Here is an 18,791-nt window from a genome sequence, read left to right as displayed (position 1 = left end):
CACTGAAGAGCATCCAATGGCTTGGGAAGAAATTCAGAGCTGCACACATTCATCACTACACGTATAACACCAACTGCCCCTGCTGCCTGGACACGCACTTTGCTCTCTGTTACCTCAGGAAGGACAATTCCCCTTTCAGCTTACAGGAATTCTGTCCCGCAGCTCAGGATGCTCTCCCAGGGCTGCCCCTTGAGCTGTGCCTCTGGTGCCCTGGCTGCACCCCGGCTCTTTTCCATGCCAACACATTTCCATCTCATGCAGAAAGCTGTTTGTCCCTTAACAGGGCACATTTTCCAGCTAGCTTTGTGGTTCTGGAAATTATGGGCTATAAAGAATTAACGGTTGAATATAAATCAGTTTAGCTCACCGAGAGAGTATGTGTTTTATGTGGTGGAGGTTTTCAAAGAAAAGTAATTAGTTGATTTGGCATTTTAATCTTCAGAAAAATAAAGAAGCTATTTTTCTGCTGAGAGGATGTGTTTGAACACAGAAACATATGCTGTGTTTTCTGAAACTATAGTAAGAAATATTTATCGGCTGGATGAGGCATAGCTGATAGTCACTGCTATTGTCTCAAGAAGATTCCTTGCGATAAAGACTTCACTGCACAGACTGCAGTTTACTTCCCAAAGTGCCCGACTAAAGGCTTTTCAAAAGCTGAGTAGGTCCGTTTCTCTCCCAGGTAGGTTCCTCCCAGGGACTGTTACAAGGAGATAAACAAATGAGATCAAGTTGGAGAAGAGAAGGCTCTGGGGAGACCTTAGAATGGTCTTCTAATACCTAAAGGGAGCCTACAAGAAATCTGGAGGGGTACATTTGACAAGGGCCTGTAGAGACAGGACAAGGGGAATGGCTTTAACCTGCCAGAGAGGAGATTGAGATGAGCTCTGAGGCAGAAGCTCTTCCCTGTGAGGGTGCTGAGGCGCTGGCACAGGGTGCCCAGAGAAGCTGTGGCTGCCCCATCCCTGGCAGTGTTCAAGGCCAGGTTGGACACAGGGGCTTGGAGCAACCTGCTCTAGTGGAAGGTGTCCCTGCCCGTGGCAGGGGGTTGGGACTGGAGGAGCTTTAAGGTCCCTTCCGACACAAACCAGTCTGGGATTCTATGATTCCAAGGATAATTCGGAGCGACTGACCCACCTCCTGGGACTATTGCATAAGATGCCTGGGCTTTGCAATTTGCTTCCTCTCTAGTTACAGTGTGAGGATCTGAAGCCAAACGGCTGTTTTGTGCTTTGTGAGAGAATCAGCTTGTCCCACTGGTGAGTCTCATCTGCCCTCTCTGTGTCAGTGTCATTCCACAGTAAATGCCACCTTACTCCATTTGCTGCATTTCTCCCATTAACACCCTGGGTGTGTTCAGCAGAGACAAACCCAAGCCAGCTTGAAACACATTGGAGTTGCTTCCCCCCTGCTCCCCACTAACAACTCATTTAACAGCAGCACAGCAATTAGAAAATCGATATTCCATTCAGACACGAACCCTTCGTCTAGAGCATTACTTAAGGAATGTCTCTTGCAGCCTTATCTTTGCCTGGACAAAGGATAGGGCAGAAAGGACACTCTGGAGGTAGGTTATCTGACTGATTTAAGATGATTTCTCTTAAGGCCCACACAGGGTTTGCCAAATGTCTCAGGCTGGGTACAGCCAGCGTTGATATGACATTGTACTAATAAGCATCTCCGTGCCAGGGAGTGTGTGTCTGAATACAGTTGCAGGGAAATAGGGAAATGCAAGCTTGCTTTATTGTTTAATATTGTACCACCCACCTGAATAAAACAGAGCCTGACATATGTCATAAGGAATTACTCCAGGAATGCAGGGCCCTGAGGCACCAAAGCCCTGTTTGTATTCCAGCCGTGTTACCCAAAAATAAAATAAATAAGTAACAATCACATCTCCTTTCCTATGAAAGGGTTTTCCAGCCATTCAAGCACTTAATACATTGCTGTTACAAGCTCCCTTACTGGAAGTGCAAGGGCAACAAAGGGGAAGAAAAGCAGAGACAAAGCAAAGAGGAGGAATCACAACGGAGAAATGACTCTGATTTGCTACATGTGAGGCCCTGCTGTATTCCCTCAATTCCAGAATTAGCATCAGTGGTTATTGAAGCAGGATTCAAAACACTGCCCGTCTGCAGAGACTGGGGTGGGAGCAGTCTGCTTTATTCTCATGTTATTTAAAAGAAGAGCTGGAATTGCCAATCGTTGTGGAAAACCACTCCCTTGCATGCAGGTGAGCAAGGATGGAAAGACAGTGTGTGGAATCAGGGAAAGTCACCACCTTTCCGAGCCATTAGAGAGAGTGGCAACAGCAGAAATCCCCTGAGCTCAGAGCAAACCCCTCCACCTTCCTTCCCACCTTCTCCAGAAAAGTGAAAATCTCATCTATGTGTTACTAAATTAAGTGGCAGGAATTCCTTTTGCGAGGAATGCTGGTGGTGAAAGCTGTACAGCGCAGACTTCCCTAGGCCAGCCTACATGTAATTCCCTGCTCTGTTTGTGTGTGTTGTATAAGCCATAATTATGCAATCTCACAATTTACCACGGAGCAGATTCTCAGCGTGTGACAGCTCAGCAGCAGCCTGTGACCACCACGAAAAGGACACATTTTCCTGCAAATTCATTGACATGGAATAATGTGACCTGTTGTAGCACGGAAAAGGGCAGCTCAAAGACGAGCTCCAGGAAAAGGGGCTGCTGCTGACATGAATTCCAAACAATGTACTCGGTTCTCTTTCTAGTTAATGCAAAGTCAAACTGACTGTGGCAGGGACATGTAGGACCTTTACAATAGGCGTGTGTGGAGGCTGCTGTGAATTGGATCCAGAAAAACTGGAGCTCTGTGACCTCAGAAGCAGCACAACAACCAACTACACAGAGCTGGACACTTGACTGAGATAGAAGCTTTTCCAGTGCATTTTCTGATACAAATGGTAGATAAAATCACTGGATGAAACAGCCCATCCAAAGTGATCTTCACAAAAGGCTCCATTTGACTTCTTTGGGAGTTGCTGTTTGGTTTGGGTTTGGGGTTTTTGGTGATTTGCCACTCACATCATTTTTCAACACAAAAATAATGAAGAATTCTCAGTAGATTTTTCAGGTGAGACAAAATTTGGATCATTTTTAAGGTTTACAAACAGTTGTAAACAATGAGGAGATTAGAGGAACATCTGCAATGCCAGATCCCAATATTTACTAGAAAAAGAGTTTACTAATCACTGTTTCTACCAGTGCCCTAATACACAGAGGTGTATGAGATGTTTAACTCAATAAGGATGAACACAATTTGGAGGAGTCAGGTTCTCCAATATATTTCACTGACACCAAACTGGGTTATTCTTTATGTACCAAATACCAATAGCACAAATCAAATTTAATTCTGCATTCTTTATGCACTGACATTTCTAGCAAGAAAAAAAATAATGTAAGAGGAAGAAAAGTGTCCAGAAAAACTACTCAGAGGTGACTGATGCTTCTTCAGCTTATTGGTGACAAGGTCTGTGGTTTTAATACATCACACAGAGCAAATAAAAATGCCAGAGATGCAGGTGATACAGCGCTCATCCTGTTCTGAAAATACTGACACATTGCTCTAGCCTGTAAGCTATTGGAGTCAGGAGCAAGAATGTCTCATGCTCATTTGGAACAAACTAGGATAATGCAGGAGAATAAAGCTGGAGAGGGGCTTTGGGCAAGGGCCTGTAGGGACACGACAAGGGGAATGGCTTTAACCTGCCAGAGGGGAGACTGAGATGAGCTCTGAGGCAGAAGTTCTTCCCTGTGAGGGTGCTGAGGCGCTGGCACAGGGTGCCCAGAGAAGCTGTGGCTGCCCCATCCCTGGCAGTGTTCAAGGCCAGGTTGGACACAGGGGCTTGGAGCAACCTGCTCTAGTGGAAGGTGTCCCTGCCCATGGCAGGGGGTTGGAGCTGGATGAGCTTTAAGGTCCCTTCCACCCAAACCATTCCATGATTCTAATGTGCTGGGTGAAATCAGGGACTGCGGAATTATCTTAAATGTTTAAGGGAATTTGGTACTTCCAAAACATTCAGACTTGTGATTGTGTTGGTGGAATTATTTATGTTAAGTCTGGTTTTGTATTTTAATTTAACAAAATAAATCAAACCTGACTTTCAGAGCACCAAGGCCAGGACTGTTACTCCCGGAAATTACTGATGGGTCTTCAAGCCACAGGCAGTGGTGTAGGACTAAAACAATTACCATTTGGTTGCCTGAACCCAGCCTTGTGACCTGAGTCCAATTCTCAGCAGCAGGTACCTAATCCTCAATCCATCAGCAGTCATCCTGCTGCTGACCCAACTCACAGCAATCATAGAATCCCACGATGGTTTATGTTGGAAGGGACCTTAAAGCTCATCCAGTTCCAACCCCCTGCCACGGGCAGGGACACCTTCCACTAGAGCAGGTTGCTCCAAGCCCCATCCATGGACAGTCTCCCTGGGGCACATGTAGCCTGAAGGAGCAGTGAGGGACAAACCTGCTGGCTGGGAGGCATAGGGCAAGCAGCCATCCCCACACATGCTGTACCTGTTGTGAGGGCAGAGTGAGGAGATCCCCAGGCTGTCAGTCAGAGCTACATTCATACAGAGGAGTTTTTTCATTTCTAAAAGTTGTTATTGGAAAATGTCACTATTCATTGCCAAGAGTTCCCGTGATGCAGTAACTCTCATTACACCTAAGCCCTCTCAGCACAAAATAGCCACACACTGATAACCTGAATATATTTGCTGCAGCTGCTGTTCCATAGACTGCACTCTTGCACAATCAAGTTATTTTACATGCTTATTAGCCCCATTATTTTATAACTCATTCCTCTGTGTAATGCTGACTCTATATTACTTCATTTTAACAAAAGGATTTGCTCCTCTGAGACAAGAGGGGATGACGAGTCTCAGAGATGGAAAGGGAGGGTGAGTGAAGGCAGGAGGTTGTGCCTGGGCTGAGGAAGCGCCTGGCGGGGCGGGAGGCCTGGAGCCTCTGTTCCCATGGGAGCTGGAGCCTCATCCCCATGGAGGCTCTGCCCCTGCTGTGCTTCCTCTCGGGAGGGCTCTGCCCTGGGCGGGTGCTCCAGGGGAAGGGAGGTGAGAATGATGCGGGAGGGAGGCAGCCTGCACCCTCCTGGTGCTAGGGAGGAGCACCGAGCTCACAGCAGCACATCCTCCATCTGCAGAGGTGTGGGGTTTGCTTGGGCCACACCACTTCAACCTGTCTGACCCAGCAGAGTGCTGTGGTACAGACACAGACTGTTACAGCCACAGCATGAAGGTCCCCGATGCTCTCGCTCTCAGCCATCAGCAGCACTGACCCTAATGGGGGGGCCTGACCACCCTGGAGAGGTCCCGACAGTCCACAGTCTTTGTGCTGCTGCACACATTGCTCCAAGCAGGTCTCCCCGTGGCGCTCATTCAGTAGTGCTACCTGCTGAGTGCCCCAGCAGCCTGTTGTCTCCCTCCTCCTCTAGCCCAGAATTTCTCTTAAGGTCCCAAAAGTGCAGAATTCGGATGCTACCAAACCACCATCTTCACGTTCTTTATGTTTCCCAGATGCAGCACCCCTCAGACACCTATCTTGCAGTTGCACACAACATACATGCCAGTGCTTTCAAGAAACACAGCAGTAGAAAAGGTGTTCCTTCCAATGGTGTGCTAATGTACACATACAATACATTTATTAGGGAAAGCCCCAAGAAGTGAGACAAACCATGGAAAACAGCCTAAGGGAGGCTCTTCAGCTGGAAAAGACAAGGAGGGATGACATGACAAATGTCCCCTTAGCAAACTATCAGCAAATAATGCATGGTAAAATAAGAATAAACTGTCTGTTTCTATTTACTGTCTTTTACTAAAATGGCCAAGGAATAGATATTAAAGATGAAAGATAACTAACAATAGATTAAAAAATGTTGATGGTACACATTATGTATCACACATCTCACTGCCTCTGTGGAACTCACTGATACAAGACGTAAATGCGAACAAAGGCTTCACATGCCTCAAACAGGACTATTATTATTTTTTAAGGCAATGAAACCTTTTATAACATGCATCAGAGATAACCAAGCTCTCGAGTAGGGAATAAGCCAACCATGAACTGGTGAAAGCCTCAACATGAGTGACTCTATCTAAGCAGGGCAAGACACCCTGCCTTGCTTTATGCAAAGAGAGAGCTTTCGATATAAAGGCATCAAGTCAGAAACTTCTCTCCAGTGCATGTCAGAATGGATACAGGAGGGCCACGATAATGAAAAAAAAAAAGACAAATAATTCTTTGCCCTTTTCTTGCAGGTTTCACTCAAGGACCTGGAACTGCTTTATGAATATATACGAGAGAGCTGCCAGCAGCCTTGAAAGCAGCAATGTTACACAAAGCTCATAAGCCACACTTAAGAGATGACAGTTAAAGCCAATGCAGAAGTCAGCTGAGGATTTCTCCTAAGTTACATGTTCTGTGAGAACATGTTAAACTGGAATCAAAATTATTACCCACTCGGTAGGGCTCAAATGTCTGCGTAATGAAGCCAGGAGTAACTAGTTAAAGGAAGAAGGATTGAGGAGATTAATATTAGCTAGACTCACTTCTCTAGATGGCTCATAGAGTTTCTAATAGAAGAGGGATGCAAGAAAGCAATTAAAGGCACTAACTTAAATAAATCTCTAAGTGCTGAAGATTTGCCAGCATATACCTCTAAATTCTGCAATGCAACTGGGCCCCTTCCTCCAGGGACCTTCTAACAACCTCTCAGACATCAGGGTAATTATTGCAAAGTGTGACCCAGACTGTGGTTACTGGTATAATCAAGAAAACCCCTAGAGGTTTCAACATCAGACACATTCTCACCAGAAGTGAAGCAGACTTTCAGGGGTGGGTTGGCATTTTTGTAATGACTAAACTCCAAATCCCATTCTCTGTGGCTGGTGATGCTCCGGCGGGTTGGGGTTGATGCTGTCTGCTCAGGGGTGCTTCCAGACAGGCTTTGATATCCAGCAGGGATCCACCACAGCTGTAATGCCTGGAGAAGACTCCTGGCAAGGAGCACACTCACAGAGTTAGAAAGGGGACAAGGTAGATAATGGATGGAGACAATATCTAAAAAGCCTTGGGCGACACGGTCTAGTGTGAGATATCCCTGCCCACGGCAGGGGGTTGGAACGGGATGATCTTAAGGTCCTTTCCAACCCAAACCATTCTATGGTTTTATTTAGGGGTAATGGGTTCAAACTTAAACAGGGGAAGCTTAGGTTAGACATAAGGAAGAAGTTCTTTACAGTGAGGGTGCTGAGGCACTGGAATGGGTTGCCCAAGGAAGTTGTGAATGCTCCATCCCTGGCAGTGTTCAAGGCCAGGTTGGATGGAGTCTTGAGTGACATGGTTTAGTGTGAGGTGTCCCTGCCCATGGCAGGGGGGTTGGAACTAGATGATCTTAAGGTCCTTTCCAACCCTAACTAGTCTATGATCATAATGGTAGGACACGGCCAGTGAAGCATGGCAGGGCACTGCTGTTCCCTTGCAAGTATCACTAATCAAAACTTGCACCCCTGATGTTTCAACTCCTCTAATCAACCGAGTGTTCCATCTCTTTGGGAAGCTTAAAGACTGTGCTGGATTTGCTGGTTTCTGGTGCACAGGGAACTTTCACTGCTGGGATATAAATCCATGCTTGGTTCTAACATGTAATCTCCAATTTAGTCAAACTGGGAGTAAGGAAAGAAATGAAATACTAATTGCAATCCAAATTGCTCCATCTTCTATCCACCCCCTGCCAACTTCCCTCCCTGCTCCCTAATCTGTAAGGTCTGAGTGATGATCAGTGAATAATTAATTCTGGGTGAGCTGGAGAGGTTCCATGCAGAGCCTCTGCAGATGGAGCCAGCTCAGGAAAGGCATGGCCAGCAATTGGTGCTTCCCTGTTGGTTCTGCTGGGCACCAGCACCCACCAATGCACTCCCACGGGTGCTAACGGCACCCTGTTGGCCAAGCCCCCTGTGCTCAGCAGCACAGACACCGCACAAACAACACGTATTTCTATGTTTACTTAGGAAGAAAGTTCTAGTGAAAATGCCACAATGCAGGGGAATAGTGAGCAGTGCTGTGTCAGTGATTAAAATATGAAGGTAGAGCATTAAAACAACCAATTCAGAACGTACCAGAAGAAATAAAAGATGCTGCAGTGTTGTTTTTTAAAGCATGCAAACCTGATCTCCTGAAAGCACATGAGTTCAAATGAAAGAGACCGAAGTACCACCAAATGCAAGCAACTGGCATCTGGAATTCAAATTAGCTTCTTAGTGGTTTTTAGCAATAGTCAGGACTAAAATTTTTCTTATGTCCTAAGGCAGTAAGAAACACTTTTTATTCTGATTGAAAATGCCAAAAATCTCACACACACACGAGTCAATTTTCTTTTGACAGAGAAAAATTAATAGAGAAATTCTTCTCTCTTTGTATATATATCCATCTAATTTAAAGGTTTTTTTCTGTATAGGAACAAACACATCCATAATGGCACAAATCTCCCCACACAGCAAGAACAGCAAAATATTAATTATTCAAGGTACATACAACTGAGTTATGTAAATCATTTGGTAAGTGCTTTGCAGAGGGACTCCTATGGGGAAGAAGCTTGGAATGGTTCGAGCAGGGGACGTGTGTAATCTCTCATGTCCCAGCCATGGCTATTGCACAGGGCCAACATAACCCCAGGGACATCTGTACCTGTGAGCACAGGGCAATGGCTGATAGAATACCTGTGGCTTGAGTAATTACTAACGCACTGACATCATTTTGTGAATGAATGCCACCCTCCTGCACGCCATCAATCATGTGCAATGCATGCCACATCCCTTTCTCACAGAATTACTTATATAGCACGCATGGATTAGAGCTAAATTCCTATTTCTGGCTTCAGTTCAAATCAGTTAAGTGTTTTAAAACAAATTGTATTTTAATTCCATCTAAAATGCAGTGCTTTCATTCGATTAAAATCAGTTCTTGCTTCTTTTCATCACGCCTGACCTGAATTTTGCCAAAGAGAACAAGAGATATTCTGTAGTTGTATTGAAAATTAAAATTATGAACACTGCCAACCAGATAAACAAGATCATAGTATCAGTATCCTAAGAAGACATCCATATGTGAACAAGCTACTTGATATCTCCCTAATAATCACGTAAGTCGAGGCTCCACATTGTAAGGCATTATTAAAGACTGTGGTAAGGAGGAAGGACAGAGCAGCACATTTTTTCTCCAGTCTGTTTTTTCCTTCCCTCCCAGCTGATGGATGAACTTGACAGAGTTATTTTATATTCACAAGTCTCAAACATCATTACAGCCAGTGCTCTGTACAAGGAGCTGCCAGCAGTGAGCTCAGTGCACAGGCTGCCTCCAGCTACAATCAGCGCATTTCTGTGCACGACCACTGCAATACGAAATTGGATAACAAGATACCCACGTCAAACAGCTGCGTCTTCCAGCTCCCGAACAAAGGCTGGCAAACCCTGCCCAACATCAGTTGTTATGTGCTCACTTACAACTCTTTGCCCCTCGCACAGATTTTCCAATCAAGGTTTTGCAGAGTTTCAATGGAATGGAGCGAAACTTGGTTTTAAACATTTTCCTCCTTCTAAAAGAGAAAGACATTTATTGCTAATACTGATTCCCGATAGAAATGACAGAGTAGCGGACAGAAAAATTGGATCCATCAAGCAATGTACTTCTCCTAGGGAAAGGGAAATTCCATTCTGGAAGATGGAACATGAGGCAGATGCCAAGTGGATATCTCTCCCCCACGGCTACACACCGAGAGTACAGTTTGACATTGTACCTCATTAAATGCAACTGCACACATCATTGAAAGGAAAAGTCCTTTCCTGCCATCTCCCTGTTCCTCTGCACTTAGATGAGTTGGTTCAGTGCCCTGGCCAAACAGAAAACCACCCTCTAAATAATAATCTCCCATTGAATCAACTTGCTGACCTTCCTGCGATCACGTCATGACTGGATCTGCTGCACGGGGAACACATGGCCAGGAGACAGGGGCCTGGGGAAAGCAAGACTGCTCCTCTCAGATTAAAGTCATGTTTTCACCAGGAGCAGTTTTCATTGTGTGCCAGAATGTTTCAGCCTGGGATAAAAGTATCTTAGTTTTTATTGTCAACAGATAATAATTAAAAAAGCAAACGGAAGGGTCAAGAACTCACAGAAAGCGTCTCCTGGTCTAAAAGCTCCAGTGATGGCATTTTCCTTCTCTTTTTTTTCCCCCTCAAGTTTATTGACATGAAGAGTAATGCTAATGTAATTGCACTGAAATTCATGCACATGAAAATCTCACCGCAGCGAAGCCAGAATAAATGGTCTGTTTGGAAACAAAATGTTAATGGAGTAGCAGTAGCTGTCTTCGAGCTGAGGAACAGCAAGACACCATCAGCCACAGCGCAACTGAACTGTCACCCTGGCTCTGAGTCTTTGCTGAAAGGATAGGAACAGAACTATCTGCTTGTAACCCTGAGGTGTACACTGATGCACCACAACGTCATGTCTGCCAGGCAGTGGCCAAATGAGTCAATAATGTGTATTCAGCCTGTGAGAAGAGGAAAATGAAAGACAGCATCCTTCCATCCATTAATCAACCTGCTCTCCCGCTGCAGACACAAAGCCTTCCGATTGTCAGCATTTACCAAACATTCTTCAAACACTAACCATCTGCAGCTGGAATACGCTTTGATTACAAACGTCAAAAAGAGAGAGCATAAAATTCACTTCTCCTTATTTAGTAGGTTTAGAGCAATGTGGCTTCACGCTACACTAATTCAGTGCCCTCAGAATGAAAACTCCCCATTATGATGTCTCGTCAAATTAGAGGCAACGATACAACGATGTCATCTCTTCCCTCACACAACACTATATTTTGTAATTAAGCAGGACAGTGAAACAATGGCCTTGCTTAGAGAGAAAAGGTCAGGAATGCAAAACATACTTTTGCAAGCTAATTGTAAGATGCATGAAGCCAATTATCCCGATAGCGCCGCATACGCCAAAGCAGGAAGGACTGTATCAGTTTGCTCCATGACTCCAAATGGAGTCAAAGCAGAAGCTGCACCCCATGGGGCACAGCACCCTTTGTTGGGACTGTTAGGGACTTGGGAAGAGGAGGAACACGAGGAAGGCTGTTGAAATAATTCCAGCCTCTTGGCCCTTCCCTTGACATTTTACTATGGCTTGAAAAATGTCTAGGGATTAATATAGTTGGTTACTGAAAGATATTAGACATGACCTCCCTGTTCAGTTAGGAAGTCAGTTTGAGTATATAGGGTAAGGAGAAGTGTTTAAGTATTTCTTTGAGAATGTTGAATACCTCAGGTAGCCTCAGAAACAAATCACAGATTCACATCCATGTGCAAAAGCCAATTTAACAGGAAGAATAGCTGAAACCTCGGTGTTGCCTTGGGAAGAGCTGAAAGGCACCACGTTGTTTTCAGCCCCTCTCTGCCCCTCTTGGGGTTATTAATGGCTTTAGCCACAAGGAGCATCTGAACAGGGCTTTAGAACAACTATTTCTGTACCCACGGGCTGGTGTGATGGATCTGCAACCTCCCAGATTTACCAGGAGTTCTACTTCCCTTCCTGAAGAACGTATAATGCAAGGAACACAGACCAGGGAAGGGCTTGAGCTTTGCCAATGCTCTGCTGTATTAGTATTAGTCTTTCTTCCATATAAAGGATTATACTTTTTGTTTCAATGCCTCCCCAAAAACCTCTCTAAAACCCCCTCTTTCCATTATGAGCGTTATCGTTTTAAAAATATGTGAATACCAGTTGCTAAACTTCCTAATACCACGAGAAGATGAGGAACAGAACAGTTTCTGGGGAGAACGGGTAATTTCCTCCTGCATCTCTCCTTCAAAGCAGTTCTCCGCTTTTGCTCCAGCCTCTTTACATAGCCATTAATTAGAGATCAGTAATTAACTTTCTGGTTCAAGAAATATTTTGCAAAGGAACCCCATTAACAGACTGATTTGCATATTCCAGGACAAAGTAGCCTTGATAGAAACGCAGGTGCTCTGCGAGGCCAGGCTCAATCCTGAGCCTCTCCTTGAATCCTTCAGCTACCGACGCTGGCGCCCTGGCCAGGGGCGGGAGCAGACACTGCCCATGGTACCAGACCCACAGACACTGTGACCTCCAGGTATTCCCGATCCCGACCTTGCAAGATGCTTCATTCTGCATTTCAGTTATCGACACTGACAGTGCCGAATGGATTCGCTATACAAACTGAGCAGTGTTTCCTCACAGCATTTTGATTATCATGAAAACCAGAGGCCCCTGCACCGCACTGAACATGCTGTGAGTGTCACCCTTCACCACGCACCTACTACTGCAAGTTTTCCTACTTAGAAAGCTTCACTACTAATGCCATTGGAGTAAGGAAGCAGAAGAGAACGCAAGCTCCCCAGCACCATATCCACATCAAACCACTTTCATCATGCCTAAAAATACTTGGCATATCAAGTTTGTTGGGAATAAACGGATGATAATTAGACCTGGAAAGAACTCACCCACTAAGTTGACTGTAAGAGTGCAGACGTTCATGAGTTTTTGATGCTCTCCTATTGCATCAAAATCAGCTTTATGCACATTGAAAACCCACAAGGCGGCCTGCAGGAGCACTAGATGAGGAGTTAAATGCACTGCAGGACATGACTTGTTCACTTCCTCTTCCCCCTGTGGGTTCTTAGCAAAAATTTTTGATGGGATAAAGAAACAAAGTGGTTTGAAGAGGAAGTCGCAGCAGCGCAGGTCGCTGCTGTTACTATGGCACGGTTGTACCCCTTCCAAGGCTGAGGCTCATTTAACAATCAACCATATGCTCAGACTTTTGTAGTGCCAAGAAAAGCTGAAATAGAATGTTATCTTCTGGAATTACGAAAAAAACCTTGCAAAATAATCACAAATGTTAGTAACAGAGTCCCTCAGCACTGAATGAATTTGAGGAAAAGCATGCCTAGGAATGATCCACTCCGGGATCCCATCAGAATGCGGAGTTCCACAGAGCACCCATCTGCCACCGGATCAAGGCAGTCTGAAGGTATTTGTCCTTCAGACAATGAAGTGATGCTGTGCCCCTGCCCTCTCAGTGCTAGTGTAGCCTTTGCCTGTTGCAGGGGAGATGGGACCAAGTTCATCTATTTAGATTTAAAAACCATTCCGAACCCCATGTAAGACCTACATAAACCCACTTCTTAAATTCCTGACAAACTGTCAGAAATTATGTTTAAAAAGATTATTGTAACAAAGTGGCAGCAGGGACTCAAAAGGTCACTACAACAAGAGAACAACCAGAAAGGCACTGACCATCCTTAACAACCGCAGAACAACCGTCTCTCAGTTTCCCCTGTGCCTAAAGCCCAACCCAGAAACTTTCTCCATCACGAATTTTGTAGGAGAAACGTGGGTCCAATTAAGGAAAATCCATCTGCCAAATGCTTGATTTGTGGCTGTTTCCAGAGAGGCCGCTACAAAGAGAAACATTCAGGCTCCATGATAAAAACTTGGTTAGCTGCGGTAATAAATCAGGCCGCAGCAGACATTGTTAGCAAAAGGCCATTTTTACTGAACCCTTTTTAGGTTTAATGAGCAATCCAAGCAGCCAACAAATGGGAAGGAGCACTCAGTCCACAATCCTCCTGGAAATCTCACACTTATATAAACTGATTGTACCCGATTAATGCATCTCTCACACAGAATTCTTGTTACACTTGGTCTGATTTTATTTCTCTTATTCAGAATCGGTAATTTTATCACTGTTACGGTAACAGGACTCCTAGGATGCAAAAGACTGTCAAAATTTGGCCAACTACATCATATGAAGCCCATAGTCATTTACTGAAGTTAGTGCAAACCCCTTGTTCCACCTCTTCTCAAACAAAAGGTCTCTTCTCAGTCACTGTAAAACCCAATACCATGAGAAACAACCATGTTTCTTCTACAAACATAAGCTCTGTTTGACTGTAATCAGTGTATTTTTCTAACACACCACTGTGGGCAATTCCCCAGATGTTACCTGTAGGAAAAAATGGTTGTCCGAGGTTTTCCTAACCCAGAATTCTCCCAGTTCTCACAGTTGCTCCAAACACACACGCACAGCCCATGACAACTGCAAACATCTGCCTGGCCATGGCCAGAGGATGCTGATAGATGGCACATCGACCTGAGAAGGAATCCCCATTTCCAAGCTGGCAGCTCCCCCCCAGCACACAATAACCCCACTTTAGTAGAGCAGCTCTGTGAGACCCCACTGGAAACCTGGCTGCTTGCTTTGTGCCATCCCAAGGTATGAAACCAGCCCCTATGGACACAAAATCAACAAGGTGATTCCCAACAGCGAAACATCCTGTGACTTTTTCCATGTTTCATGTTATTTCCCTGTTTTCCTTTGTCATAAAACTCACACTGTACAAATTTCTCACTATTGTAGGAGATAATAATTTCCCATGTTAAATTTCCATGACGTATTTAAGTGCATGCAATGCTCAAACACAGGATAAAAAGCACAGATTTGTTTCTTTATATTCTATTCTCTGCTCTACGCATCCCCCCAGTCAGCTGCCTGTACCTGTATGCACACATTTCATAGATCCATATGCATCTGCTGTGCGTAGCAGGATAACCAGGACATGCAAGAGAAGGAAAAATAAAGAAACCAAGAGGCATGACACAGTACCAATTTAGGTGCACAAAAGCCAAGTCACAGAATCATTTATGATCTGCTGTAAGTCAGTATTTCAACCTGGAGTGTTCTGACTGCATTTATGGCACTATTTATTTCTGCTATGGCATCTCCTGCAGAAATCCTACACAGCTCCAGACCAGAGCACTGTTACAATGGGTATATCCATGAGCAAAGGAGCGGTCCATGAACAATCAGCTTGGATACAAGATGGAGTCAAGAAACAAATATTTAAGAGGCAAATATTCCAATACCAGATGCTTCCTTGAAACAGTTCTTGGATTTCAGGAAAGACAAGGGAGCACAGCAGAAAATGCAGGCGAGTGATCTAAAGGACCCAAGCCCTTTCACATACAGAAGTGAGTGCATTGTGCATTTTAGCAGACGTGGATGGGAATGTTCAGGAAGACAAAATTATCTCCTGTAACCCAAACCCTCTCTGCATGACTGAGAAGCCCAGCTGCTGCTTTTCTTTCACCCCTCCGAGAGCAACAGGACCTAAGGCCAAGGTCTTCTGCAGAAGGACACTTGCTTACACTACAGACCTGACACTACTACGAAAATCAGGGGTCTAAATCTTGCTGTCAAAAGCTATCACGTCTCAGATGGTTTCCTCCACATCAGGGCATGTCAAGGTATCATAGATGAAGCGCATTTCTGACTGACACCTGCTTGACAGAAGCCTTTCATTTTCAGTTTCTAAATACTGATACAGCAAATCCTTGGGGTTTATTCAAGGCTGCTAAATGCCACCTCTCCTCTAACCCACCCGTTCAGCTCTACGCTGGAAATGCACTACAGCCATTCACTGAATCCCTTTAAAGAAAAGTTGCAGTAAATGTGGCTCTCTCTGAAGCACCCTGCCCAGCAAGCTCCGGGCTCTTGTGCTGGGAGGACAGGGAAATAATAAGGCTTAATTTAGGAAAATATTTTGGCTGCAGGGTTGGCCAAAACACTTAATTCCCATGCTCTGTGCTGCCAATGCACAGAAAGAAACAAAACTCATCTAGGTAGAACACAACACTGTGTGATGCGCCTGTTCTCTGAGGGAAGCGGCAGCACTGGAGGCACATCCCCGGCTCCACTGGCTTCTCTTCCATACGGAACACAGTGCCCTACTTTGAGCATTTGTGAAAACTGCAGCACACAAATCAAATCAACTCTGTCTTCCTAGATAGCAACCCCTGAAATATTACTCTGCACTGACCAGCACAATCCTTCTACTTGCAGAATCCAGAAGGAAAAAGCTTAGGAGACTGGAATAGGTCACGTAAGGAAAAATCCAGATTAACTCTTGTCATTTGCGGGCTTCAGAAATTCACGGCCCCTCCGGTGAATAAGTATAGCTAAACCAAAGTAAAAGTTGTCATTGCTTTTACAAGTGAAACATTTACTTAATGGATTCTAAAGTACCCTCTTGATATATGAAAATGCCACTACTACAAATGGTTACATCAGCCTATGTCCAATTTGGCATCCTTTTCAGACACAGACTTTTCTTGGCACTTCAGTACTTCTGTGTCATCCCCCAAAATGATTCATGTAAGGTTGAAAGCAAGCCACTAGTTTGTTTCTGTGTAATGGAGTCTGCTTTAGCCAACCATGACCTTGATCTGCATGTGAATTTACACACAGATTTACCTAGAATGTGTGCCTGTCTCATGCACACACTGACATAAATCTACACATACATAAATAGATACAAATACACTACAGAGCCTCTGTACTTTCTAACTGAGCTGAGGAATAAAACCAAGGTCTCATTTCTCCTTTATATTGCTTGCATTGGCTCCAGTACTGACCATCCCATGGTAAATGCTTCATCCGATACATCTGCACATTCCCTGCAACACATCCCTCCTGGACTGAAAGATCCTGTCATGGCTCAGACAGAAAAAGCAGCTTCGGCCACATGCCGAGAATCCATCTCAGTGCAAGGACGGCAGCGAAGGGCTGTGCTGAAGATGTGCGTGTGTGTGGAAAGGGGAGAGAGGGATTTGGGAGATTACGGTTGTTCTTGTTCTACGTTATTGTTCACATAATGTCTAATGTGATGTTCAGTGTAGTCCAGCGTGTGAGCATCCTTCCCCTCCCTCCCTCACCTGCAGCAGGCGGCTTTGGCTGCTGCATCTGCGTGCTATTTATATGCTGGTGCATCAACTTAGGATTTACTGGGGAAAAGAAAGCAGAGCAGCCGGGCTTCTCTCTACATGTTCTACAGCCTGAAAAGGCAGGGCTTGTGCTGTGTACTCGCCAACAGATTAAAACTACCCCTCTTGGAAATTAAGCAAGTCTACTTCTATCACAGATGTGGCCCTTGCTCGGAATAAGATAAGCAAGATATTAATGAGACCCGGAAAAATCAATATCCTCATTCTCTTCCACACATTCTCCTCCCCACCCTCCAAGAAACGTCCCCTTACCTTTCATTGTCCACACTCCTGAAGCCAGGTAAAATGTGCCGGAAGCTGCTGTTCCTATCAAGCTTCGGTTGGCTCTTTGTCCTTTTGATGGAGCCTTTGAGCCGCCGGCTGAGGAACCCCTGTGGGGTGAGACAAGAATACTAAATTACAACCAAAAAGGGAGAAAGGGAGCGCGAGCCCTGGCCCTGCTCTCTTGCAGCGGACGCAGCCAGGCAAATGGTTCTCTCCAGCCGCCTTCATGTGCGGCCGCCAGCAGCGCAGCTCCTCGCAGCCAACATCTGCTCCCAGCGCTTGCCGGGGCCGGGCGCTGCGTCGGCGTGAGACTCCCCGAAGCCTCCGTTTCCCTGGCAACCATCAGCTCCCATAAAAATACTGTCTGAAAGACAAGACTCGCACATTGCAACTCCTGACGGGAGCAGAGGCTGATGCCGGGCTCCGCCGGCCCACCGCGGCCGCCCCATCTCGCAGGCTCGGGGATGAGATGCTGCCCGCTGGGAGACAGGCAAGAACTTCATTACCTGATCGAAAGCCTCCAGGTTGTCAGCCATGGTGGTGGGATTGCACTCAGGTGTTTGAGCTATATGTAAAACTGTCCTATAGAGGATAAACACAGCATTCGGGCTGGGCAGCTATAGGCACTATCTTTACGGAGGAACGAACTGAACGTAGAGCGCCTTCTTCTCTGCCGTGCCTCCTCCCTTATGGAACATAAGTCACGGCTCCCGTAGTGCTCCACAGCAAAGCCAGCATTAAACGTTTTAATAGCAAAGCTTCTAATGTCTTATTTGCTTATTGTTAGGAGTTAATGTTCTACATAATCTGAACATTACATTTAATCTCTTCCCTAAATAAGGCAATAAAAGTAGAATACTACTGTAGTGTCCAGCGTTTACAGTGTCTGAGAATAGTCTTGAGTGGGTCAAGCATAGTAGCTGGAAAAAAGTGGGGCAGCACTTTAAAGAGAAACCAGGATTTGGGGTGAAGCCTAAAGAAGTGTTCCTTTTATGCACCATCATACCAAAGAAATAAATCAGCTGGATACAAACAACTTGGCAAATCCCTGCACAACCTGAGGTTCTGCACGCACCGCTTCCCTTCCCCATCCCCGTGAGAGAGGGTAAGATATCCCCTGGATCAAGCACAGATTTTGACATGTATAAGGAAAGAAATGTGAGGAGAACGGGTATCTTTCCACTGGGTAGTACGCCAGCATCCCAGATGTACCCACGGAGCACTCCTCCACTTCAGGTGGAGTCTCGGTAGCCTCTCCAGTCAACATGAAGGAATGGATACAGGTCATGTAGCCTTTAGTAGCTCCCTTTCACAAATTAATACCCTTTATATGTCTTGCAGGAAGATAATCACAGTCTAAGTTACATCTAGCCTGTCATTTGTTCATGCTATTTAAACACTCCTTCCCCACCTAGGACATTCATGGGTCACATTCTGTTTTTCTCAAGTTGCAAAATTCCCTCGGGCAGTCTGCACAGCTCGTGTTATGGAAGTGACTTTCATGTTTGTAAGTGCACCAAGAATTCAAAACATCTATTCAAAGGTGTTTCACAGTTACTAAGTGCCACCTTCCTTACAAATGAAGTATGTAACACACATTCATGTGAACTGAA

General features: G+C 45.2%; 1 protein-coding gene across 2 annotated transcripts in view; it reads right to left on the bottom strand.

The window, feature by feature from the left end:
- The window catches only part of DAB2IP (DAB2 interacting protein), a 148,736-nt gene that overhangs the window by 91,732 nt on the left and 38,213 nt on the right, over positions 1 to 18,791 (bottom strand). For both annotated transcript variants that reach the window (XM_030507479.1, XM_030507478.1), the window contains exon 3: positions 17,167 to 17,285. In XM_030507479.1, the coding sequence (XP_030363339.1) occupies positions 17,167 to 17,285 (119 nt within the window). The remainder of the gene's footprint in view (positions 1 to 17,166; positions 17,286 to 18,791) is intronic.

This window comes from Strigops habroptila, chromosome 15 (genome assembly GCF_004027225.2).
Source record: "Strigops habroptila isolate Jane chromosome 15, bStrHab1.2.pri, whole genome shotgun sequence".
NCBI lineage: Eukaryota > Metazoa > Chordata > Aves > Psittaciformes > Psittacidae > Strigops > Strigops habroptila.
Note: the sequence above shows the minus strand (reverse complement) of the source record. Positions and strands in the feature narration are given on the sequence as shown.